General features: G+C 35.3%; 5 protein-coding genes and 1 long non-coding RNA gene across 6 annotated transcripts; 5 read left to right on the top strand and 1 right to left on the bottom strand.

Annotated features, from left to right (window-relative positions):
- Positions 1-2,423: 2,423 nt before the first annotated feature.
- LOC131640104 (legumin A-like) lies at positions 2,424-4,395 on the top strand. Its single transcript, XM_058910509.1, has 4 exons — positions 2,424-2,750; positions 2,844-3,094; positions 3,204-3,755; positions 3,864-4,395. The coding sequence occupies exons 1-4, from the start codon at positions 2,465-2,467 to the stop codon at positions 4,251-4,253; spliced, it is 1,479 nt and encodes a 492-aa protein (XP_058766492.1). The 5' UTR covers positions 2,424-2,464; the 3' UTR covers positions 4,254-4,395.
- A 2,156-nt stretch (positions 4,396-6,551) lies between these two features.
- LOC131640108 (legumin A2-like) lies at positions 6,552-8,504 on the top strand. Its single transcript, XM_058910516.1, has 4 exons — positions 6,552-6,871; positions 6,961-7,211; positions 7,316-7,867; positions 7,961-8,504. The coding sequence occupies exons 1-4, from the start codon at positions 6,583-6,585 to the stop codon at positions 8,351-8,353; spliced, it is 1,485 nt and encodes a 494-aa protein (XP_058766499.1). The 5' UTR covers positions 6,552-6,582; the 3' UTR covers positions 8,354-8,504.
- Positions 8,505-14,723: 6,219 nt separating this feature from the next.
- On the top strand, positions 14,724-16,863 carry LOC131640096 (conglutin alpha 2-like). Its single transcript, XM_058910501.1, has 4 exons — positions 14,724-15,059; positions 15,143-15,393; positions 15,491-16,219; positions 16,348-16,863. The coding sequence occupies exons 1-4, from the start codon at positions 14,756-14,758 to the stop codon at positions 16,744-16,746; spliced, it is 1,683 nt and encodes a 560-aa protein (XP_058766484.1). The 5' UTR covers positions 14,724-14,755; the 3' UTR covers positions 16,747-16,863.
- Positions 16,864-20,040: 3,177 nt separating this feature from the next.
- Positions 20,041-21,026, bottom strand: LOC131640107 (uncharacterized). The gene is made up of 4 exons (XR_009295160.1): positions 20,953-21,026; positions 20,781-20,854; positions 20,547-20,691; positions 20,041-20,441 (listed from the first exon to the last, which is right to left on the bottom strand). It is a non-coding gene; the product is annotated as an uncharacterized LOC131640107 (long non-coding RNA).
- A 681-nt stretch (positions 21,027-21,707) lies between these two features.
- LOC131640101 (uncharacterized) lies at positions 21,708-22,416 on the top strand. Its single transcript, XM_058910506.1, has one exon. The coding sequence runs from the start codon at positions 21,803-21,805 to the stop codon at positions 22,280-22,282; it is 480 nt and encodes a 159-aa protein (XP_058766489.1). The 5' UTR covers positions 21,708-21,802; the 3' UTR covers positions 22,283-22,416.
- Positions 22,417-25,539: 3,123 nt separating this feature from the next.
- LOC131640091 (uncharacterized) lies at positions 25,540-26,557 on the top strand. The gene has a single exon (XM_058910495.1). The coding sequence runs from the start codon at positions 25,717-25,719 to the stop codon at positions 26,290-26,292; it is 576 nt and encodes a 191-aa protein (XP_058766478.1). The 5' UTR covers positions 25,540-25,716; the 3' UTR covers positions 26,293-26,557.
- Positions 26,558-27,039: the final 482 nt, after the last annotated feature.

The following is a 27,039-nucleotide window of genomic DNA, read 5'->3' as shown; positions in this document are numbered from 1 at the left end:
AACCATACCAACCAAATAATTAACGATTAAAAGTTCTATTAATTCTATTTCGTAGTAATTGAATATCTATATCGCAACAACTTATACATTCCTCGGTCTTAACCGAAATATTCACAAACGCGCTGTTTAATTATCTTGCCAATTCGACTAAGTTCTACTAATTAATTTTCTACTAAAATTTCTAATATTTTCTACTCTGCTACGTCCACTAGTACTGCTGTCAATGATTTCACACCAATACTTGTATTATTTTACAGCCAGATAGTTCCACAATTTCCTGCAATTTATTTACTGAATTCCACCACTAGTTGCTATATGAATAATTTGCTAATTTATTTTCTACGAATATTCACCATTAGTATTTTTCTGCTATCATTAATCTCCTGTAGCAGTTACTAACATATACAAGTAATTAGTTCTATTTCTCATGATTTACATGTGTTTTCATTACTAAACATGTTCGTAATTTAATTAGGAAATTAGCTAATTAGCAGCACATGTTATATAGGAACTAATATAATAAGGTGCCAAAATCATGATGAGAGGCACTCACTCCCTCTACTGGAGGCTAGCGCCTCTCTCTTCCCCCATTTCCCACGAGGCATGCGCCTCTTGATATGCACATGATGAGAGGCAGGCGCCTCTCATCCCTTTTCATTTTTTTCTCTTCTGCTACCTAGGGGGTTCCACCTATTCTCAATTTCTCTTTCGATTACAGTTTTTTAAATTTGACCAACACAACAACATTACAGCAACATAAAATTATACCCAATCAACATAGACTAATTCTTCAACAACGGATTAATCAACAATAACAAATTTTCAGTATCAACCACAACAAATCAAACACTAACAGAAGCAATTTCATAAACCCAATCTCACATACTATTCATCATATACCCTATTATAGAGTCAGAACTCCACCCTTACCATGGATTGGAGACCGCTCTATAACTCTCCGGTTGCACCTAGCTTGCCTCTTCTTCCACTTTTTCCTCTTCACAGCAACCTCCACGTACTTTCTCCAAACCCTCATTTCTCTTTGTGATAGAAACCTATTTTTCTTACTGCAACTACTAATTTCCTTTTTATTCAACTACACAACATAATAACACTATTATTCTATTATTCTATTGGGCCTAATTTCTATACCCCCACAATTACTACTTCTAACCATTATAAGCTCATATAAATAACATAATATTATTCTAATACTATTTGTACAACTTAATCAACTAAATTAATCAACTAACAACTTGACAACTTAAATCAACATTTCACAACAATTCACAATTTCGACAATTAGTTCGAAAATAATTCAAAAATATTTAATTAAATAATTAATTATATACATGGCGTTACACCACCTAGTCAAATTCCAAACGCCCAGTCAGCCAAACAAGAAATTGAGGCTATTGAAAAGAAAATATTTATTTTATAAGGGCAACTCAAGCCATGCCACCTAGTCAGATTCCAAACGTCCAGTCAGTCAAACAAGGAATAGGGGCTACTGAAAATAGAATCTTTATTTTATAAGAGACGAATCACAAAAAAAAAAAATACTTCAGGGGGAAAACCAAAACTCGCCCTAGGAAGGGAGAATCGTATATTTAACCCAAAATTAATTAAAGATAATTCATATCTAGAAATAAATAAAACTTATTAGCATTTTAATAATCTCCAAAATATGCACAATTATTTATTTGAATGATTTATCATATATTTTAAAACAAGGAAAATTTACTCAAATTTTAATCAATAAAAATAGAAAATGTTAGTAAAGAGGCTAATGTTTCCTTTACTCTATGTTATTGAACATATCACCACTAATTCTCAATATATTTTCTACCAATTTATAAAAGAAACCCTTAATTTACTTAGGTGTTATTGCATTAGTTTTTTTAAAAGGTAATTATCATTAAATTACACCCTAAATGTTTATAGAATTTGATTTCTTTTGAGTAAACTCGCATTTAGAGGTAAAAGTATGACATCTCATTAAACTGGTGGATGAAATTTTCACATTTATAAGATACTGATACTAAATTGATAATAATGTTTTTCAAACCCTGGAATAGTACTATAGGAGTAGTAACACTTAGTTTTAAGGATTAGTTAGTAACTGAATTTGTATTGTTCATAAATCTTTGTAATGCAGAATATGAGAAGAAAGAATCATGGAGGAATTAGAAGTGAAGCCATGGTCCCCCACCACCGATATCAATTATAAGAATCGTAACAAGTATGCTCTGTCTGGTAATGGAGATGATGAAGCCACCTGCTCTATCATACTTAGGTGTAAAGAATAAGAATTTCATAGCCATGCAAGCTGCAGAATGTCTAATTCTCAGCACCAAAGTTTCTATGACGTGTCCAACCTTCACCGCCCTCTCCTCCCTATAAATTACCACTTCTCACTAAGGTTCTCCGCATCACAACCAACATTCTCTAAGTATCTGTCATCATGGCTAAGCTTCTTGCACTTTCTCTTTCATTCTGTTTTCTACTTTTGGGAGGCTGTTTCGCTCTGAGAGAACAGCCACAACAAAATGAGTGTCAGCTGGAACGCCTCAATGCCCTCGAACCTGATAACCGTATAGAGTCGGAAGGTGGACTCATTGAGACTTGGAATCCTAACAACAGGCAATTCCGATGTGCAGGTGTGGCCCTCTCTCGTGCTACCCTTCAACGCAATGCCCTTCGCAGACCTTACTATTCCAATGCTCCCCAAGAAATTTACATCCAACAAGGTTTGTTACTTTGATATTCTTTAAACCTCTTTATTTACATTCTATACATATTAGTGATACATTACTAATTAGTGTTTATTATACCAATTATAGGTAATGGATATTTTGGCATGGTATTCCCTGGTTGTCCTGAGACCTATGAGGAGCCACGGGAATCTGAACAAAGAGAGGGACGCAGATATAGAGACAGCCACCAAAAGGTTAACCGATTCAGAGAGGGTGATATCATTGCAGTTCCTACTGGTATTGTATTTTGGATGTACAATGACCAAGATACTCCAGTTATTGCCATTTCCCTTACCGATACGGGTAGCTCCAATAACCAGCTTGATCAGACGCCTAGGGTGAGTACTGAGCATAATTAAACTTCCCATATAATAGATATTGCATGGTAATTTAATATCCAAAACAGTAACATAATTTTTTGATTTTAACTAAAAATATGTTTGACAGAGATTCTATCTTGCTGGGAACTTTGAGCAAGAGTTTCTACGATACCAGCATCAACAAGGAGGAAAAGAAGAACAAGAAAATGAAGGCAACAACATTTTCAGTGGCTTCAAGAGGGATTTCTTGGAAGATGCTTTCAATGTGAACAGGCATATAGTTGACAGACTTCAAGGCAGGAACGAAGATGAAGAGAAGGGAGCCATTGTTAAAGTGAAAGGTGGTCTCAGCATCATAACCCCACCAGAGAGGCAAGCGCACCACCAGAGAGGCAGCAGACAAGAAGAAGAAGAAGATGAAAAGGAAGAGAGACAGCCAAGTCATCATAAAAGCAGAAGAGACGAAGAGGAAGACAGCAAAAAAGGTGAAAGCAGAAGCCATGGAGACAACGGGCTTGAGGATACCATTTGCAGTGCCAAACTTCGTATGAATATTGGTTCATCTTCATCACCAGACATCTACAATCCTCAAGCTGGTAGAATCAAAACTATTACAAGCCTTGACCTTCCAGTTCTCAGGTGGCTCAAACTCAGTGCTGAGCATGGATCTCTCCGCAAAGTACTATCATTTCTCTTTCTTTCTTTTTCTCTCTTTTATTACTTTTAATTTGTTTTCCATGACTTAATTTAATGTGACTTAATTTTATGTCAAACAATCTTCATACAGAATGCTATGTTCGTGCCTCACTACAATCTGAATGCAAACAGCGTACTATACGCATTGAAGGGGCGTGCAAGGCTACAAGTTGTGAACTGCAATGGCAACACTGTGTTTGATGGAGAGCTAGAAGCCGGCCGTGCATTGACAGTGCCACAAAACTATGCAGTGGCTGCTAAGTCAGTAAGCGAGAGGTTCACATATGTAGCATTCAAGACCAATGATAGAGCTGCTATTTCAAGGCTTGCAGGGACATCATCAGCTATAAATAGTATGCCTGTGGATGTGGTTGCAGCGACATTTAACTTGGAGAGGAATGAGGCAAGGCAGCTAAAGTCCAACAATCCCTTCAAATTTCTAGTTCCACCACGTGAATCTCAGAACAGAGCTTCGGCTTAGACTTGGCACCAAATCTATGAAAATAATGAATAAGAAAACTAAGGCTTCGATGCCTTTGTTGTATATGTAAAATAAGCTGAGTCATGTACTGTACACCTTTGGCGGAAAGAGAATAAATAAAAAGTGAAATTTCCATGCTGTATGATTTTCTGCGAAAGTTATTGTGCTATGAAAAAAATATATATATTGCTGCTCCAAGTTCTAACCAGATGATATATAACAATAACAATAAATAAATCTGAGTGTAGAAATAATATATTGATGAAAAATGATGTATTGAGATTACATAGGTCCAAATAACTAGAGGACTCAGAATATATATAATGCTTCAAGATAAGCATGCCCAATACAAGAGAAACATCAAACTAATACTAATCCCAAAAGAAAGTGATAAAATAAGTTTGCTAAGCTAATAACCTTTCTCACGCTGGAGTATGAATACTTTTAATACCTTGGCCTGGTTCCATGATCATACAAAAAAAAAAGAAGGGAATCTAAGTGCTTTGTAATTTCATGAACACTTTATGTTCCAAATCTCCATGTAAATATGTAATGCCAGTTTTTAATAGATGAGAGAGAAAACATAAGTCCAATTGGTAGTTAACCAAGCAACTGAAGAATAAGTTTTAAATAAATCAATATCTTTTATTTGGCTATACCATTTAGTTGCTAATCTAGCTTTGTACTTTTATCAGTATTTTCTCACAGCATTATCAGTATTTTGAACATAAACAGTATGGAGAATAATAAGGGAGGCTTGCATATCAGGGTTGGAGTCATATCTGTAATTGGGGACATCTTAATTTTGATCAATATGCAATTGACAATGGGGCACCATGAAAGAATCATAAAAGAGAACAGCATCAGTGGCATGGTGACATCGGAAGCATGTAAAATGACATAATCAATGTGATGCTTATAAGGAAAAATATAATCAACAAAAACATGTCTAGAAATGAATGTTTTTTGAAGAAGCATGTAATAAAGAACATTGTTGTGGAGTTTCTGCACATGATGTCTGGTGTAAAGTGCAAAAGAAGGAATAAAAAGAAGGCATGTTAAATTTCATTTTGTTATCACTTTTTATAGTTTTAATGAGTAGAAATCTGTTTAGAAACAAATTTAACAAAATTAGAAATGCACTATCTAGTGGCAGATTTATTTCTCATAAGTATTGTCCACATAAATCTAGAAAAGTCATCAAACAACCATATGTATGAGAAGCATTTTAAAGATGCATGAATACTAGTAGAAAAAAGTAATTTTGTTTGGTTAGCAAATTGACAATAATCACAAATGATGCTTTTATTAGATGATATGTAAAGAAATTTTTTATAAAGCTGTTGTAAAACAATGTGAGGTGAATGGCCTAAGCCATATTGCCAAACATCAAAATTGTTTGTTGTTTTATGAATAAGTCTAGTACTAACACATTAAAAACAGAACTGTGTAACAAATGATCATTGTGGAAAATGGAAAGGTATGACCTATAGGAGACTGATTGAGTCCTCTGAATAGTACAAGAGTTAAGGGGCAAAATTGGCAGCTGAGATTCTTAGTTAATTGAGATATGGATATTAAACTAAAATTAAACACATGTAAGAAGAAAACATTAGAGAGATTACAAGTTGTTTGAAAATGTATGTTTCCAGAATAATAAACAAATAAATAATTTTATCATGTGTAATATAAGCTAAATAAAGATAAGCTATGTATTATATATTAAAATGACAAAATTATTCTTAGAAGAAAATTATACTTAATCTGCTAAAAATAATTAATATTCATATTTCGATAATCTATTTCCATCATTTTATCTATAATTCCATTGCATTGCATTTGCATCTATCCATCTATTTTTACATGACTTCTCTCAGTTTACCCAGATAGATAGACATGCACGCATGTCAAACTAAATCCTATCCAACATTCAATATACAGATGATAATTTCACACATTAACTTGAAAGTGAATCAGGTTCATATATCTAAATATTACAAGACAGTAACATTAGAGAGATTGCAAATTTGTAAGAAAAGAAATGAATTATATATTATATATGGTCCCCATCACCACCGGTGCTCTCATAACTTTTTTTGGTAATGGATCATGTTGAATTGAAGCCACCTGCAGTAATGAGCCTTTGTGATTTTATGAGGTGTAACGCATAAGGCTTCCATAGCCATGCAAGATGAAGAATGTCTAATGGTCATCAACCCAAGCATCTTCTTTGAGCTGATGTGTCCCTCCTATACTCTCCTTTGTTTCACTATAAATTCCCATGCTAAATTAAGGTTCTCCGCATCACAAACATATATTCGATACAACTATGGCTGCTAAGCTTCTTGCACTCTCTCTTACACTTTGTGTTCTACTTTTCACTACCTGCTTTGCTCACAGAGAACAGTCTCAACAAAATGAGTGTCAGCTGGAACGCCTCAATGCCCTCCAGCCTGATAACCGTATAGAGTCGGAAGGTGGACTCATTGAGACTTGGAATCCAAACAACAGGCAATTTCGATGTGCGGGTGTAGCCCTCTCTCGTGCTACACTTCAGCGCAATGCCCTTCGCAGGCCTTACTATTCCAATGCTCCTCAAGAAATTTACATCCAACAAGGTTTGTTACTTTAATATTCTTTCAACTTCTTTACTTACAATGCATACATATTGATGATACTAATTAGTGTTTTACTATACAATTGTCAGGTAATGGATATTTTGGCATGGTATTCCCTGGTTGTCCTGAGACCTTTGAGAAGCCAAGAGAATCTCAACATGGAGAGGGACGCAGGTACAGAGACAGCCACCAAAAGGTTAACCGATTTAGAGAGGGTGATATCATTGCAGTTCCTACTGGTATTGTATTTTGGATGTACAATGACCAAGACACTCCAGTTATTGCAGTCACTCTTACCGATACGGGTAGCTCCAATAACCAGCTTGATCAGATGCCTAGGGTGAGCCCTGAGCATAATTAAACTTCCCATATAATATATATTACATGATAATATATTGTATAGATTTGCAATTGTTTGATTTTGACTGAAAATATGTTTGACAGAGATTCTATCTTGCTGGGAACCATGAGCAAGAGTTTCTACGATACCAGCATCAACAAGGAGGAAAGCAAGAACTAGAAAATGAAGGCAACAACATTTTGAGTGGCTTCAAGAGGGATTTCTTGGAAGATGCTTTCAACGTGAACAGGCATATAGTGGACAGACTTCAAGGCAGGAACGAAGATGAAGAGAAGGGAGCCATTGTCAAAGTGAAAGGTGGTCTCAGCATCATAACCCCGCCGGAGAGGCAAGCACGCCACACGAGAGGCAGCAGACAAGAAGAAGACGAAGATGAAAAGGAAGAGAGGCAGCCAAGTCATCATAAAAGCAGAAGAGACGAAGAGGAAGACAGCCAAAAAGGTGGAAGCAGAAGCCATGGAGACAATGGGCTTGAGGAAACCGTTTGCACTGCCAAACTTCGGCTGAACATTGGCTCATCTTCATCACCAGACATCTACAATCCTCAAGCTGGTAGAATCAAAACTGTTACCAGCCTTGACCTCCCAGTTCTCAGGTGGCTCAAACTAAGTGCCGAACATGGATCTCTCCGCAGAGTACTATCATTTCTCTTTCTTTCTTTTTTTCTCTTCTATTACTTTTAATTTGTTTTGCTTGAGTTAATTTTATGTCAAACATTCTTCTTACAGAATGCTATGTTCGTGCCTCACTACAACCTCAACGCAAACAGCATATTATACGCATTGAAGGGACGTGCAAGGCTACAAGTTGTGAACTGCAATGGCAACACTGTGTTCGATGGGGAGCTAGAAGCCGGTCGTGCATTGACAGTGCCACAAAACTATGCAGTGGCTGCTAAGTCAGTAAGCGAGAGGTTCACATATGTAGCATTCAAGACCAATGATAGAGCTGCTATTTCAAGACTTGCAGGGACATCATCAGCTATAAATAGTATGCCACTGGATGTGGTTGCAGCGACATTCAACTTGGAGAGGAATGAGGCAAGGCAGCTCAAGTCCAACAATCCCTTCAAATTTCTAGTTCCACCTCGTGAATCCGATGAGAACAGAGCTTCGGCTTAGACTTGACACCAAATCTATGAAAATAATAATGAAAGTAATGAATAAGAAAACAAAGGCTTAGATGCCTTTGTTGTGTAAAAATAAGCTGAGTCATGTACTGTACACCTTTGGCGGAAAGAGAATAAATAAAAAGTGAAATTTCCATGCTGTATGATTTTCTGCAAAAGTTATTGTGCTACGAAAACAATATATATTGCTATTCCAAGTTATGGTCAGATGATATATTAACAATAAAATAAATAAATGTGCGTGTAGAAAAAACATATTGATGAAAAATGATGTATTGGAATTACATAGGGAGAATATTTTTTAACACCCACCCTGAAAACCTCAAAATGCCCTTCCCATATGCATATTAGAACCTACATTTTGTCACATTTTAGGATGTTTCGGATATGTATGACTATTTTTACAATGATTTATTATTTAGTAGTTAGATTAGGATATGAGAGGTTTTTTTGGCATATGTGTATCTGAAATCACATAAAAGGGGTATTTCGGATATGCACATGCAAATTTTGCTCTGCATCAGTCATTTTTGTAAAACACTTCCTCATTACATTGATAAAATCGGAGAAACAGAATAACTAAATTTGATACCTTTTATCCGATAAAATGATTTGGAAATAACAACTATGTAAAATAAAATAAAATATAAAAATACGGTACAACTGTTGTTCTGAAAGTGCAAAACATACAAATATTACAGCACGAAATGAAAGTCATAAACTTAGGCTACTGCTACTACTGCGTATGCCTAATCCTAACCCCCTGCGACCTCCTCTGCCTTCTATAGCCCGTCGCACTAGACATCTCACTGACCATCCTTTCGACTATGGCAACCGCCTCTACACCGCCCTCCTGAATGATCCCTCTGTCCAATGTCTCATGCCCAATCAACTGTATCCGCTGACATGTTGATAGGAGATCAATGCCATGATCATCTTAGGCCTAATGATTCTCCAATAGCTCCTCATGCGTTGACCTAGGGGGACGTCCTGGAGTATCGAGTGTCATGATAGGATGTGACACTTTAAAAAACCATGCCACATATCCATCAACATAGTGCCAACTTTGGGATGCCCACATATCCTGATACTCCTCTGTCACCAAATGATGCTCCCAATCCTGAAAGATATCAGTGAGAGCTCGAAAGATAATGGTGTCGGGAGAAACCTCAAATGGAGACCTAGGTATCATCTGCACGCGTCCAACCTGTCTGATGCACCGTTCCGGAAAATAGCTTCCCATGGTGTTAGTCCCACATGCTAACCAACCAAAATATAATGAGATGCGGTTGAAGGGGACAACATGTTGGTAATCACGGAAAGGTGTCCAGTTTATGTCATCGTGAACAGTACGATCGAGGTATACCCGATATGACGCTACTTTATGATTCCCCTTTTGGAGGATGTATTGTGCAGCCCTAGACATGTTGTCAGTGTATAACGGATCAAGATCGTAGCCATGAATGCGGTGGAAGAAAGAGATGATCCAGCTCTAAAATATAAATAGCAAAATATGTTAGTACAAGTGAATAAATAACAAATTAAATGTCATATAATTGAAAAGAAAGGTACCATAAGGAGTGTGCAAGAGCCAGATATGGGTCCATACGCAGATAATCTACCATCACTCGATGGCCTTAACTCTTTGTAACCGGAAATGGTTCACTAACCTCCCTCTGATAGGCAGGTGGAGCAGACAGGCCCCCATCATGGAGGGTGATCGGCAACTTTCAAACAGAAAAGTGAAAAGACGACGTCTCCTTGTGCCTCCTTTCGGCAAATGCTCCCTGCATGTCATGGCTTATGGTAACATATCCGGTACAACATAATCTGTCAAGTCTGGATCCAGCTGCAACATTATTAAACCACTCGACCTGCGATTTAAAGAGATCGAATATTTTCCGCAAATGGTTCACGGATCTTATGGGCATCTGTTCCTGTCACAACAAAAATATAACAATGTTAAAATAAACCGTTTAAATTCATCCCAAATATTTGTAAGTAAACAGTTTAAATTAAAAAGTGCAATAAGAAAACAACCTCGCCATTCCAAATATGTAGAGCGGCATGATCATGATAGTATATCAAGACGGATGTGTCAGAAGGCCCTCATGGGTAGTTGATGTTTCCCCCTCTTGTGTATCATGTACATCCTCTTGAGCAACATCATCATGTTCATGGTGAACCTCCTTCTTAGGTACCTCACCATGCTCAGGTACCTCCTCCTCCCGAGTAACCTCACGAGAAGAAGACGTCCGAGACATGCGACTCCTCGGTGCAGAGGAGTATCCTGCAGGCGCTTCCTTCATGCGGACTCGGCCCTGTCCACGAGTCATTCATTTTTGTGCGGCTCTCTCGCGCCGAGTTGAGGCTGTCTGGCTTGGCCTCCCTTGTCTTAGTCAATCGGTCGGTTCCTGGTTGTCATCCATTTGCCTGAAAAAATGTGACTAGTTAATAAGAGGTAAGGTAAGGGAATGATTTAACATCCATTTAATGAGACATATTTGAAAAGTTAAAAAAAAATCAGATCACGGAAGATTTCGCAAGTGCATATCCGAAAGTGGTTAGAGGGTATTTCGGATATGTACTTGTGAATTAACCTACGAACAATCATTTTTCAAAGCTTCCACTTCTTTCCCTAACTCATTCAAAATCTAATTTTAACATCCAAACACTAACATTGAACTACAATAACATCAACCTACATATTGTTCTAGATTCTAACAAACCTAATAACATTTTTGAGGATGAGGTTTGAGTAGAGAACACTTACACAATTTTTTGAGCTTTTAGTTGAAGTTGAAATGAATATAAGTGCTTTTATGGAAGTTTTGATGCTTGAGAATCATCAATGGAGCCTTTCAACTTCAATGTAGTGTTAGGAAAAATTAGGTTTTTTTGGTTTGGGGTTTATTTGGTATTTGAAGAGAATGAAAATAGTGGGGGGAGTGTCTGTTTGCGCTCCCTGAATAAGTCAAATTACTTCGGATATGCATATGCGAAGTCCCCTTTTTTTCTAAAAAAAATGTGACTTCGCATATGCATATTTGAAGTCACCCATTTTTTTTCAAAAAAAGGGTGACTTCATATATGTATTTGCGGCGTCACATTTTTTTTTAGAAAAAAGGGGACTTCGGATATGCATATCCGAATTAAAGGGATATTTTGGAATTTTGACCAGAGGTCCCTAAAAAGGTGTATGAGTGCATAAAAAAATTCTCTTATTATATATATATAACTTCAAGATGAGCAGACGCAATACAAGGGAAACCTCAAACTAATAGAGAAATTAACCTACAGTTATAGCTTGGCACCCCTCCGAATTATATGAAAAGACTAAAATATTAAATTAAAAATTTCACCATTTCACAAAATTTACAAGAGATTATCAAAAAATTTAAATTCTAGGAGCGATACCGAAAATTTGGAGTCGATTGCCGGAAATTTCACAAAACAGTAAGAGTTTTCGATTATTTTGCAAAATTTTCGATAGAAATCCATTGAAATTTCTGGTATTTCTTATTTGAAATTTCAAAATTTTCGGTACTTTTTGAGGCATTTGTACCGAAATTTTTTAAATTTCTGCTAGTTCATTTTTTTTTGAAAAATAACAAAAATTTCAGAATTTTTCGATAGTTTATTTTTTAACTCTTTTTTTGCCTTATTTAATTGTTTTAGTGAGGACCAGGGGTAGAGACAGTTTTGTTTCGAGCAGACTTGTGGGTAGAGCGAAGGCTCAGGCCCGAAGGAATGAGGCAGAGGCAAAGGCTTCCCAGCTACAAGCTGAAAGACATCCTCTGAGTGGTTCTCACCGAAAATGGTTGGTTGAGCAGACGCAGTTCTTGATATCAAGTCTCAAATCATTTACAAACTTCAGACACTTAGATCTCTCAACATTCATAGTGTTGTAATGAGGACAATACTTAATCAATTCTTGGAATCTTGCAGCATATTCCACTACAGTTCCATTACCCTGCTTCAACTCAAGAAATTCCACATATTTCTTTCCACGCACATCTTCTGGAAAATAGTTCTCTAGAAAAGAATCACGGTAAAGAGCCCAAGTAACCTTAATTTCTTCCTCATCAAACCTATGAACAGTGTTACTCCACCAATCCTCAACTTCTTTCTCAACTTAAAGTCTCGCCCGAGGGACTTAAAATCTCATCAGACAGGCTCGTCTAAAGTTTAGCCTGAGGGACTCTACTTAGAGTCCCATCATACAGGGTCAACTTAGAGTCTCATCAAGCATGCACTACAACGAAAAATACATTTTACCCCGGTTGAAAAATAGGTCTTACTTTTGTTTCTCATGAGAGGTAACGAAGGGCGTCATGGAAAGTTTGCCACTTTACCTCTCAGTTTTAACACAACCCACATGTAATGTGTAAAGATCATGGGTTTGATCCTTAGGGAGATCCTTTTTGGAATTTTTAAATGGCGAAAACATATTTCCCCTTGATTTTAACATTCCACTAACGGGTATAACACCTTTCACCTTAGTTCTTACATTCAACTGACGGGTAAAATACGATTGAATTGATTAAATCTAATATGGATTGATTATTTTACTAAACCCTAACTGAATATATAACTTCTCAAAATTGGTCAGGAAAATAATTATATGAACAATTGTGTTATATTTGAAGAATAACTTAATGATTTTTGAGCATCCTGTAACTCATCATTCATCTCACGCTCATTAATAGTTAAAATCTCTTCAATGGTTCAAGTTCTTTATTTAACACTTCCTTTTCTACTAATTCGTTCTTGAAATCATAAAATTTGACGCTTTAAAAAATGAACAAATATGGATGAAAGTTGAACACAAACTAGAAGTATTGAAGAGCTTTTAACGATAACAGAACATGAGATAAATGATGAGTTGCTAAATGCTAGAAAATCATTTATCAGTGTAAGATAAGTTTCAAATACAACATAATTTTTAATATGATTATTTCTAAAATTAATTTAATAGGTTATATGTTCAAAGAGGGGTTAATGAAACAACCAATGGACATTAGATATAATAAACTCAACTCGATGGAACAAGATGAGAGATGCAACAAGAATCACAAAAAACATAATCTCACTATCAATATCAATCTCAAACAAAAACCCAATAACAACAACAAAACTATAACATATAGATTTTCATAACTTTGGGTAGTAGAATAACTAAACAACAACAATAATAACATCAACAACTCAAAAAACAATCTCTCAACAAAACTACAACAACATCATCAATACAACTATAACATAAATTTGTTTAAACAACACCAACAATAAGATTAAACCTCTCTCAACAACAAGAACATCAATAAACCTATAACATAAATCTATTTAAACAACAACAACAACAAGATTAAATCTCTAGAGTTTAGGGTCTTAATAACGGGTCTCAGCAACAACTACAACAACAAAATCAATAAACATGTAACTTAAATCTGTTTAAACAATAACAAGATAAAATCTCTAGGATTTCGAATCTCAACAACCACAACAACAACAACAAGATGAGTAGTGATGTTTGATGTACCAGATCTTTGAAGAAGTGAAAGAAAATGTTTTGAATCATTGAAGAAAAAACAAGAGTCCTAAATACATATCATCTTCGTATTGAGAATGAAATGTGTTTTTGTATTTTGTTGTTTAGAGCTCTCTTGTTGGATCTCTTAACAATATTGAGAATTATTTTTTAAGAAAGTAATGTATTATTTTAATTAGGGTTGTTCATGGTACAATTTGTAAAAAAAACTGAACAGAACCAAATCATAGTAAAAATTTACTTGAACTGAACCGAACTGTTTTAATTTATTAAGAATCGAACATAATCAAAATTATTTGTTTGATATACTGTTTCGAAATTCAGTTTATCAAAGAACCAAATCGTTAAACTTTTTTTTTAATTAAAAAAATTAACTTATTTTAAATATTTTTCATTTTCATTTTTAATTCGGTTTGAGTTTAGTTTCAATTCAGTTCGATTTCAATTATGGTTCAATTCTAAAACTGTTTCTGCATAATAGTTTAATTTACAATCATAACAGTTCGGTTATTTTAACTTCAATTCATTTCACTTCGATTCTTGAATTTTTTTAAATAGGTTAAAATGATGTGAGGTTACTTTATAGGAGTAAATGTGCTGCCTATTGCAATTCAATGCAGTGATTCTGTTGCAGCGGCACCCTGAACAAATTGCACCGCAGTGTCAATAATTAAAGCATGATGAGGTGTAAGAATGAAGGATTCGATAGACATGCACCGCAAAGAATGTCCACGTTTCATAAACTCACATTCATCGTGTCCACCATTCAACCTTCTCTCCATCTCTATAAATCACCACGTAGCAAAGCAATCTCCATTCTCCTCCTAACTCACTTCACCCAACATGGCAAATCCAAATTCCTACTATTTCTCTCTTCTATCCATCTTGCTCCTCTTCACGTGTACCTGCTCAGCTCGCCAGTTACCACGTGAGCCAAGCGAGTTCTACGAGTGCCAACTCGATACCATCGACGCACGTGAACCCGACAACCGCTATGACTCCGAAGCTGGTTTCACCGAAACCTGGGATCCTACCCAACCTGACCTACGTTGTGCTGGTGTCTCTGTTCTCAAACGCACCATCGATCCCAATGGTCTTCTTTTGCCATCTTACGTTGCATATCCTGAGCTCCATTTCGTAGAACAAGGTCAAGTTCTAGTTACTTACGAATACTTCATTCACTAGTAAATTTAATCCAACAATGTTTCTAATATATGCATGCATGCACAGGAATGGGAGTGTTGGGAATGGCGATTCCTGGTTGTGCTGAGACATATGAAGAGCCACAATGGGAAAGAAGAGGAAGGCCACAACTACAACAAGACCGTCACCAAAAGGTTCGTTACGTGAAGCAGGGTGACATTATTGCTATTCCACCTGGTGTTCCTTACTGGACTTACAATTACGGTAATACCCCGCTCGTTATCGTCAGCCTTCTCGACACTTCCAGCAAACTGAACCAACTCGATCGAGCCCCCAGAGTGAGTAAATTATTGAGTAAATTATTGATTCGCACTTTAATATAATCTAAATAATTTTTTGATGATTAATACTGATTTGTTCATGTGGTTAATGTAGAGATTTTATCTTGGTGGGAATCCACTAACACAGAGTGGAAGAAAGCATGGTGAAGAAGAAGAGAGTAACAACATGTTCAGTGGCTTTGATTCGCGTTTCTTAGGAGAAGTTTTGAAAGTGAAAGAGAGAATAATTAGGAAGCTTCAATCTCCAGATGGTGGACAAGGTAAGCACCAAATTATACATGTGAAAGGAGGTCTTAGTCTTATAAGACCACCGTTGGAGCCAGAAATTAGATCAGAAGAGGAGAGAACACACCGAAAGCGCGAAGAAAAAGTAGTAGAGGAAGAAGAAGTGGTTGAAGATGAGCCTGGTAAACGAGAACAAGAACACCGTGAATGGCGAAAAGAGACAAGAAGACACAAAGAAGATGAAGGTAAAGGAGAAGAAGGTGAAATGGTAAAAGAGAAAGAAACAAAAACCGAAGAGCATCATCGTCACCATGGTGAAAGAGAAAGAAGTGAACATGGTGGTGAGATAAGAGAAGAAGAGGAAGAAGAAACGGAGAAAGAGAAACAAAGAAGAACAAAAACTAAAGAACGAGAGGGGCAAAAAGGTAATTTCCTAGAGGAAACTATTTGTACAATGAAGCTTCACGAGAACCTCGCTGATTCTTCACGCGCCGATGTATTCAACCCAAGAGCCGGTCGCATAACATCAGTCAACAGTTTGACTCTTCCGGTTCTTGGATTGCTTCATCTTAGTGCCCAATGGGTAAAACTCTACAAGGTATAACTAAATTAACTAACATTTTAAATTTTGGTTATTTGGATTCTTTAGTCCAAATTTATATGATAGATGTTCGAGTTTGAACCCGCAATATCTGATTTATTCATCATTATACTAAATTGTTTCAGGATGGTATATTTGTGCCGCATTGGAACATGAATGCAAACAGCGTCCTGTACGTGACGAGAGGAAGAGGAAGGGTTCAAGTGGTGAATAGCGAGGGAAAATCGGTGTTCAATGGAGAGGTGAGAAGGGGAAAGTTGTTGGTGGTGCCACAGAATTTTGCGGTGGCTGAACAAGCAGGAAATGAGGGATTGGAATATGTAGTTTTTAAGACGAGTGATAGAGCTGAGGTGAATACAATGGTAGGACGTGATTCTGCGATAAGTGCTACACCTGCGGAAGTTCTTGCTCATGTTTTTGGACTTAGTCCAGAGGAAGTGAATGAGCTTAAGAATAATCGTAATGAGGGTGTTTTGGCTACTCCTGATTCTCGAATCCAGGATGGTTTCATAAAGATGGTGTAATAATGTAATCTTATGTAGTTATGTTGTAAGTTGTCCCTACTATATTATGTAAAATAAAGGAAGTACTTTGTGTAAACAGAAGCATAACACGAATAAAATTTGGAGGTTTTAATGTCAGTAATTCTAATTTTGGGTCAAATATATTAAAAATTTCACATTTTTAATTTTTTTATAAAGTTATAAATAATTAAAAATAAGAAACTTAATTTAAAATAATTATACAGGTATTTATTTATTTTATTTCTTCACATTTTTCATAATTCTCTAATTTTATTTTTTAATAAATATAAAATAGTTTAATATTTAAATAATTAAAAATAAAAGGGAAAATTAAGAAAAAATATAAAAGCATACTTTCATGTTTCTGGTGATTGATTATAAGATCTTCTAACAAATTCTAAGAAGGGGACAACTTCTCTACCCATCACAAAAAGGATAATAAGGATAAGGATGGTGTAATAATGTTGCTTGACACAAGGCATCTCGAAGTGTCGAAGCAGTTAACTTCACACAGTATTTCGACTTGGGTTTAAAATATGTATTTTGGACTTTTATGTTTTTGACTTTGGTTTAGAGAGAAATCAAACCTAAAACTATAAATAGAGGGAGTAACCCCTATTTTGTATAACAATTTATATTCACAGAATTTGCAGTTGCAAGTGAAAAAAAAGTTTTCCACAATTTCTGGGCAAAGAAACACTATGTAGAAAATCATCTTTTTCTCTTTTATTTATGTAAACCCTAATTCACCTTTTTCCCCAAATTCCCTTTTCTTTTTTTGTCATTGTGTAGTGATAAAGAATTACTCAAAGATTGAGTTTAATTCCAACAGAAGATAAGTGATTTCGTTTTTGTAAAAAGGGTTTATATTTTAATTTTATTCTCTTTAGAACTCTCATATTCGATTTACTCATATCTTAAGTCCGTGAGAAATGTATGAACTTATGTCCCTTTCTTTATTTAAACTTTTTTTTTTGTAATTTACTTTATCTTGTTCTTTTATTAATTTAAGAATATTTACCCAAGTTCTTTAGTTAGTTGTACTAGGAAATCTTACAACACTATCACACTTTTCTCAAAACATTTGACATAAAGTGTCTTTAGGATTTCAAGTTTGATCTTGCAAGTGAATTAAAACTCGTGATTGTTTACTAAAACACCAGTATGAAAATTGGCACACATGATGAGACTCTTTTGTGCAAAATTTAAACTTTTTGCAAAGAGTGTATGCACTTTTGTATGTTTTTTTCGTTCTTCACGTCTAAATGTTGTCAATTTTTTAATATTTATGCGTTTGAGGAGTGAAAACTTGTTTCATGTCTAGACCATCAGGAAATTCATTCCCTCAAAGAATTCCTTCTTTCCGAAACAACGCTCCAATTATAAAAGAACAACCAATCAGAACGACTCCTATTGTGAGTCTGATTTTAGTTTCGACTGCGACACCAAAAATAGTGATACCACCACCAACTAGTTTTCTTGTTAATCTCGTGATTACGCAAATCACTGTAGGAGGTATTAGACCTCCTTTTTTTTAAGTTTTACACTTTCCTTAGTGGTAAGGAGTATCCATATGGTATGCCAACTACAATGATAAGGCAATGGCTGTTGCATCTCCATTCAATCCATATCTAGCATCAGGCTCTGCTATAAACAACCCTGGTCGAATGGGTCAATCTCAGGGAGGATTGGGATACATCCCTCAAGTTATGCTACTTTTAACTAATAATTCTCCCTTAGCTGTAAGGCAACAAATGGATGACAGTAACCATGACATGGTTAACATGCTTACCCAACAAATTGGTACAATGTTTAATCCTTTAATCCAAAATACCCATAATAGCTACCAATAATTAGCACATAAAATAAGCCAAATTTTTTTATTTCTTTTGTGCTCCTCAAGCACCCATTCACCCATTTCTAAATAACCAAGTGCATTAGCAAGTTGCGCCCCAGCTAGTTGAACAACCGAGACCCAGGGTGGTCGAAGATGTAATGTTGGTAAATAGGAACAACGAAGATGCATATCATGTAGTTAGGAGAGTCAAACAAAACAATATAGGGGGATAACATGATCAATATGGTTGAACAAATCCTAACTCAAAATGGTCTTAATGTTGGTCTTCATAAACCAAATTTCGTTCCTGCATTATCTGAGTACGTTTTGCAAACTAAAATCTCCACGAGTTTAGAAATTTTTAAGTTTACTAAATTTGCAGGTGACACTAGTAAGTCTACTATCGAGCACATTGCTCGATACTAGACAAAAGTTAGTGATATTGCTAATAACAAAAAATCATAAGATAAAATACTTCCCCAATTCTTTGACCCATAATTCTTTCACATGGTTCACTACTCTCCCACCAAACTCACTACATAATTGGAATCAACTAGAGAGAGTAATGAACAATTTTATTAGGGGCATTAAAAAATTAGCTTGAAAGAGTTAGGCAGTGTGGAACAAAAAAATCGCTTTGACGTGAGTTAGTCAAAATGGCTGCAAGTGGTTTTGATTATTCTATTGAAAAGAAGTTAGATACCCAATACCTAGGGGATATGCCTCAATTAGCTTATAGAAGTTTATTACGCATGTTAACAATTTATTTGAGAAATTTTATCTTTGATGTCTTGCATAAATTTTTGTGCAATGTATCTGATACAATACACATGTGAAGTTGGAGGATCTAGTCATCCATTTTTATGATTATTATTTATACACACTCTTTATAGATTCATGTTTGTCAAAAATCAAACAAATGCAGTGTTGGAGTTTGACGTGTCTTCTCAAATTCTTTAAAAAGAAACTCCAAATATTATTTGTCTTACCTTCAACCAATGCAAAAAAATATTAAAAAATCATTCACCTTACCATCTTCTATAATAACCATTAATTATGCCGCTCTATATTTTTCATACAACCATGTTCCACCGATTTGAACAACAAATTTTCGATCATTGATGTATGACTAGAAAGTCTAAAATATACTGGCAGGATTCTGCCATCACTGAGTTGTGTGCCCTCATTTGAAAATACAAGAAGTGTCTTCGAGCTGTGGTAAATCTTAATAGTCTTAATGCATCAATGGGTTTCATTAATGATACCTATAATTGAACAATCATGTCAATGCATCAATACAATTCGGGAAGCATGGGTTTCATTAATGACATCAGTTAAATGACTTCACGCACCTAAATCAGTTCGGTTTCGAAACCATAAGCACCTACACAAGGAAATTTCCAGGCAATTAACCCTATTCAAACAACATATTCATATACATAAAAGAACTTGCAGCATATCAAAACCAAGCCTTCATAATTTAAGCATAATCAGACCATGTGCCAAAAAAACACAGTTGCACATCATCCCAACTGAATCGAACCAGTTCGGAAACTCACATCAAAACGCACGGACCTAAACAATGAATCCGCGGCTCCAAGAGGAAACTCCCTGCACAAATTAAATCCAAACAGAAATTCAAAATGAATTTAGAAGCTTGCATCGGACTCAGTTTGGAAAATATCCAAGAAATCCGCTGCTATAACAAATCGATCCTTGCACCAAAGTCTAAAAGCCCTACAACTTCAAGCAGAACTTGACGCCGCCGCCAATACATCCCTACGACACCCTCATCATTTTGCACCAAACAACTTTAATACGTTAAGCCAGCGCCACATCGTGTCAAGTTCATTATTAACTGCAAATAAAAAACACCCAAACATCAGTACCATATTAGAGCTGCATTTAAATGTAAAAAATAAATGAAATATCAAAATCAAGACAGATTGTGTTTATATTATACCCTGTGCAAGTAAGTGTCTGCAAAATCAGGCATGTCATAGTTTATAACAATATTGACACGTTCAATGTCAATTCCTCTACCAACCAAATTTGTAGCAACAAGAATCCTTGCATGCCCCTCCTTGAAACCTCTATAACGCTTTAACCTACAAAAGCTTAATCCAAACCCTGAACCCTAAACGTCAAAAAGTAAGATTCAAAGAACACTAAGCATAAAAAAACAAAATCTGTTTACCTGAATACATATAAATAGATCTGAATGTTGACCCATCATTGAGAATCGTTAAACTTGATGTATGATTTCGTCACCTATTAAAATCAAAAAGGAATTTGCAATAACAATTTATGGGTATGCAGATCAAGATTTTTGTGAGTAAATAGAGAGGTTGCCAACAAAGAAAAAATACCATCGTTATCTGCTTCGTCTGAAAGTAGAAACCATCACCTAAAAGTAATCAGAAAAATTTGAATAAAAAACAGAATGAACGGATGGAGCAGAGGAGAGAAAGAAAGTGAAAATTTGTGATTAGGGAAAAATATGAAGTTTATAAAATTTGAAAATTAGGGTTTATTGCAGAAAGAAAGAAAGATGAAGAAAGAGAAGAGAGAGAGAGAGATAGCAAAACCAAAACCTAATATCAAAAGAGAGAGAATGAGAATAAGGAAGAATAGGAAAGTAGAAAGAAATAAAACGTGAGGCAAGCCACATGGAAAGGCTAAATGGCAAGAAGGGTAGAAATGGTATTTCAATAATATTCAATTTTTTTATATGATAGATTTTTTTTTTCTAAAACGATACTATTTTGAAACGGAGGGAGTAGTTTAGTTAGTTTTGTACTACTCCTTCAAATAAATTAATTCAAAATAATATTTATTTATAAAACTTATTTTTTAATTTATTACAATTAATTCAAAATTATTTATATATTTTTTTAATGATCAAAACTCTAAATTATTTAAAAATATATATAATTAAAATAACTTTTTATTTTCAATGACAAGCCTTTGCATTGCAAAGTTCAAATGAGTAGTAAACAAGTGTAGACATCAATTGGTTTTTCAAAGCATCTAAGCTAGGGTGTAGGGGTAACTTTGTCCAAGTACACTCACATGTTCCAAGAAAGTGGAGTCAACAGTATCTGCAACTATAACGTTCACAACTGACATAAACCAAGTCACCAAGAAATCTCAAAAGTACCCTGCAAAACCAAACGTTAACCAAACGAGAATGAGTTCAAATCAAACTTCAAAAACCAGATGAAGAAGAATAACAAGACAACAACAATGTCTCCCCTCTCAACCACACTCTTCCCTCTTATCTTTTATCTCTTATCACCAGTCTCATCTCAACAAGTTTCACACCACTGGCCAGGCTTCATCTACACACGCACCGGAGGAAGATGCAGTCCACAGTTCTGGAGCGGAAGGCAAGAAACATGGCCGAGAATGGTTCCAGAGACATCAACGGTGTCCAATGTGTTTGGATGGAGAGTGTATAAACGGTACAGATCGGATCTCACGTTACTTGAAGCAACGAGTAGGAACGATGAAGGTGAAAACGCGTTTGGAGCTTTGTTGAAAGAGGGAACAGCTGCGTTGATAAACTCGTATGCGAGAGAGGGTTTTCCTTTTAGGTCATGGCAGGTTAAGACTTTGGTTATGCAGGGGTTTGTTTCTGAGGTTGCTGCTGCTTCTCTAGCCAAACGTTTCTCTTTGGCTAATCATGCTTGCTCCTGAATCATTCATGTTCAGTCTCTGTTTTTGGTTTTCTTTGTTGTTTTTTTTAGTATTGTATAGAATGGAAATGGAAATCACTACTCTGTGATGTTGCTACTTTGTTGTTCTTTTATAGTAATGAGTTTTTTTTTGAATTACTTGCCTCACTTTTATGTTAATCTTTCATCTTTTTTTTATTCACAACTATACATTTTTATGGATTTGGATTTGTTACAGTTTGAAAAATTCTGCAATCATGCGGTCGTGTAATGTTCTATCTTTTGAGATGGTAGGTTTTAATTTAAGATAAGTATTTTAAATGGATAAAATAAAAACTAAATATGTTTTTTGGATCCATTAATCAATCAAGATCTGACGGTAAAGATTGACCTGATAGCGTGAAACCGTAACTGCAGTAAATCCATACCCTATTTTTGAGCTGCAAATGAGGGTGTAGTCTAGGCTTGATACAAAACAAATTGAAAAATGTTATTTGTACACCAAAGTGTACACCTACGTATGGACGATACTGTTCATGTACGGAAGGTACTATTCATCGTCTTTACATGAACAGTGCAATATTATATTAATTTTTTTATATATATTTTTTTTTATGTTTTTTAAAAAAATATTTGACAATACTTTCGGATTTACTTATGGATTTGACAATACCTACGGATTTACTTGTGGATTTACCTACGGATTTGACAATACCTGTGGATTTACCTACGAATTTGACAATACCTACGGATTTACTTGCGAATTTACATACGAATTTAGGTAAATCCGCAGGTAATGTCAAATGCAGGTAAATCCGGAAGTAAATTTGCAGGTATTGTCAAATATTTTTTTAAAACACATAAAAAAAATATTTTTTAAAAAAATAATATTTAAAAAAAACGTAAAAAAAAATAATATTGCACTGTTCATGTACGGACGGTGAATAGTACCAGTGTAAAATACGGTGTAAATACTTGGGGTGTAAGAATAGCATTGCTGAAACAAATTACTATATGGTCAATTAGTATTAGCAATTAATTTAAGAGCTAGAGCAACGAAATTTTTACCAAAAAAATGTAACAAAACTTTGACCGGTTATAAAAATAAAATGTAATAAAAGTGAGTTGGAATTTCTTATGCTATATAACGAGGAGAATGGGTTTCAGTGCGAAATGGAAGAGATGGATGGAGTTGTTGGTATTTCAAAGTAAAATGTCGGTGTAAATCAACGGGAGCCCAACTAAGAAATTTGTTGTTTAAAGGGGTTTGAGACAAAGAGATCTGCTTTCCCGTTTCCTTTTTGTTTTGGTTGCGGAAGGATTAATAGGGTTAGTTAGAAAGTCTATCGAAATTGGAGAGTTTGGTAAATTTCTCATCAAAGGAAGTTGCCTTGTTGACATTCTCTAATTGTAAATGATACATTATTGGTAGGAAAAGGGACTTGGAAGCATGTGTGGGCGATCATGACAGTTTTGAGGGCTTTTGAACTCATCTCGAGCATAGAAATTAATTATCACATGAGTAAGTTGATTGGTATCAACTCTAGCAACAACTTCTTGGAAGCTTCTTCTTTTGTTCTTTCTTGCAAGGTGGAAGAAAGCAATTTTTTTTTTTTTTTTTGGTATTTCTATTGGATTTAATCCAATGAAGACTTCGACTTGGAATCCTCTTTTGACTAAGATGAAGAATCGATTAGCGGGATGGAAGAATCGTTTTCTCAATTTTGGAGGTAGGATAACTCTTTTGAAATCTATTTTATGCTCCTTTAAAAATTTCAGTATGTCTTTCTACAAAATGTCGGTGAAGGGAGTTAAAGAATTTACGAGGATTCAAAGTAATTTCTTATGGGGAGGAGTGGAGGAAAACAGAAAGATTCACGAATCTTAATTTAGCCATCCTTAATAAACGGAGATGGAGAATTCTTCAAGGCTAAACTTCCCTTTGGTACAAAGTGTTGAAATCTAGATATGGAGATTTATCTATTAAAGTGTTTTGTGGAGGAAATTCTTGCAAAGTTACTTCTTCTTGTTCTACATGGTGGAAAGACATCACTATGTTAGGGAACATTTCTAGCAACGACCCTATAGTCTCTAATACTAGGTTCATTATTCGTAATGATTTCACTACTCCTTTTTGGGAGGCCAAGTGGATAGAATATAACTCTTTGAAGGAGATTTTTTCGGATTTATTTTCGGCTTCTTGTTTGAAGATAGTGTCAGTGGCGGGCATGGGTGGAGGGGGGGTTGGAGTGAAGATAGGTGGAAATAGGGTGATCTTGGTCTTACCGCGGCCATAGTTAATAATTCGAATTTATTTGATGATTTTTGTTTTGTTTTAAAAAGAGAGATTGGAGGCATTCGGTGACGTCTTGGAAGGGTCGGATTCGGTTGAGTGGTCTCTTAGTTCGGTGGATGGTTTTTTGGTGGCTTTGTGTTATGCGTTTTTTTCTAGTTTCCGTGTCTCTCTTAGACCTCCTAATAGGTATGATGCGTGGTTTGAAAAGCGGAAGTGCCATTCAAGATTAAAGTCTTTGGTTGAAGACTCCTTATTAATAGACTTCCAACAAAGGATCTCTTGGTGTATAGAGGTATCATTTTTCCTATAGATTTACAAATGTGTAATTTGTATGGCATAGAATTAGAAAATATGGATCATACGTTCTTCTTGTATAGTGTGATTAAGAATGTTTGGAGGGAAGTAACTTCTTGGGTTGGCAAATCGGATGTTGTGCAAGAAGAGTGTCTTTCGAATTTTGTGGGTTGACACTCATTTTGTCGGGTTAAAAAGGTGAAAGAGGGCAAGTTAGATGTTCTTTGGTTAACAACTACTTGAATTTTATGGTTGTTAAAGAATGGAGTTTCTTTCTGGAATGAGGATTAAAATTTTAACAATACGGTATGGTACATAAAAACTTTGGTTTGAAAGTGGTCTTTTTTGTGTGGAGAAATTACAAATTCCAATTGTAATTTTTACGAGTTTAACAAAGATCATTTGTTATTTCTTTCGTAAATAGTAATTGGTTTGTAATCTCTTTTTTGTCAAATCTTCTCATTCTAATGTGTAAATAGATTGTAGATCTCTTAATTTTCGCTTTTATAATATTTTGCTTAAAAAAAAATAATATAGCCGACAAATGTATGATGCAATCATTTCCACTCCTTTTTATCTCAATGAATTTTATTTCTAGACACAAATAATCAAGAATTTAACAGCACCATTCTATGTTTGCTTAATAATTAAGCTACTCCACTGGTGCTGATCTGATAGAGAATTTAGCAGCCTTTGTCAAAATATCCAGCGTAAAAACTAAGCCACTCCTCAAAACACACCCAATTCAAAAACGAATCTAATACCTCAAATGTTATAAAGAACACATCTCAAAGTTTTCTTCCACACATAATTTTCATTATCCTACAACTTCTCTCTCCCTTTCTTCTTTCTCTCAAACTCCTCCCATGTCCTGCATAAGTCTAAGACTTCCACCTGCTAAAAAGGTATGGAAAAGCTTCACCTCTAAACTTAGCAGTAAACTCCACAACATTCGAAAATCCAAAGCCATGAAAAAACAAAGAAAGAATAGAAAAAACACCACAACTACAACTATCACCACCACTACTACCAAGCCACAACCTAAGTTTCTTGCTACGAAGCGTTTTCGACGCAAAAAGTTAGCCACGGTTAGAAGTGTGTTATTCAGCTTCAACAAAAAGCCTGCACCTGTTTATATTGATAAGCTCTTCAAAGAGCCTTCTTATGATTATGTAGGGTATCTGAAACCACATACACAACCAGTTTACAAACCACGAACCGAAGTAGTAGCTGCGAAGGATTCTTCTAAGAAGAAACAAGTGGTGGAGCTAGAAGGAACAAGTAGGAGATGTGAGAAAACTAGTGCATCAGATGATGATGTGTGGGAGTCAGTGGCATTAGGTTCACCTCAGATGCAAGGAATTGATGAACGAGCTGAGGAGTTTATTGTTAGGTTTAGGAAACAGATGGCTGCGCAAGAGAGATTAGCAAGAAGTTTGTAGTACAGTACATGTAATTGTTGCTGTTGTTGTGTAATAAAATTAATAAGGTTGATTGGTTGGTGCTTAAAATGAAAGCAAGAAACAAAATTCGTTTTGTTTGGTTAGTATAAAGAAAACTGGACTAGTATTATAGGTCTGGTAGATTATTAAAAACTGGTAGGATCCTTTAATCCTTATACAGGGTAAGGGTATGGTTTAGTAATGTGTTTTGAATTCCTACAATTGTGCTATTTTGACCTTCATAATATTACCGTGCTCCCTAATATCAGATGTTTTCATGCCCTCTAAAATGCTAAAGGGATTTTGGTCTTAAATTTCTGAACCATTTGACTTGTGTTCTAGCAGCAGAGATGCATGTGAACTAATTTCTGGTTCAATCCAAGCCTTTTTCAACTGCTTTATCTTTGGTTCATTTAAGTTATTTCGCTCAATTACCTTCATGTATGCTCCCACCATGAGTTTTTCGTTTAGTATACCAACTTGTTTCTTTCCCTCTTGATTATGAATGCTAAGATTCCTTGATCTTGAGTGATCTCCTTTTTCTCTAGTGGTGTTCCGTTGACTTGCCTTAAATTCTATCCATTTTGTTGTTGTATTTTTGATCCATACAGAAAAACCTTGTTTTTTCTTATCCATATTGTATCAAAGTTTTAATTAACCATAACAAACACCAATTAACACAAGCAAATTTTGAAATTTAAATTGAACTTCATTTGCAAGTTACAAAAATTATAGGTGTAATAGTAA

The sequence above is a fragment of the Vicia villosa genome, unplaced genomic scaffold (assembly GCF_029867415.1).
Source record: "Vicia villosa cultivar HV-30 ecotype Madison, WI unplaced genomic scaffold, Vvil1.0 ctg.002934F_1_1, whole genome shotgun sequence".
NCBI lineage: Eukaryota > Viridiplantae > Streptophyta > Magnoliopsida > Fabales > Fabaceae > Vicia > Vicia villosa.
This window is presented reverse-complemented; position numbering and strand designations above follow the sequence as displayed.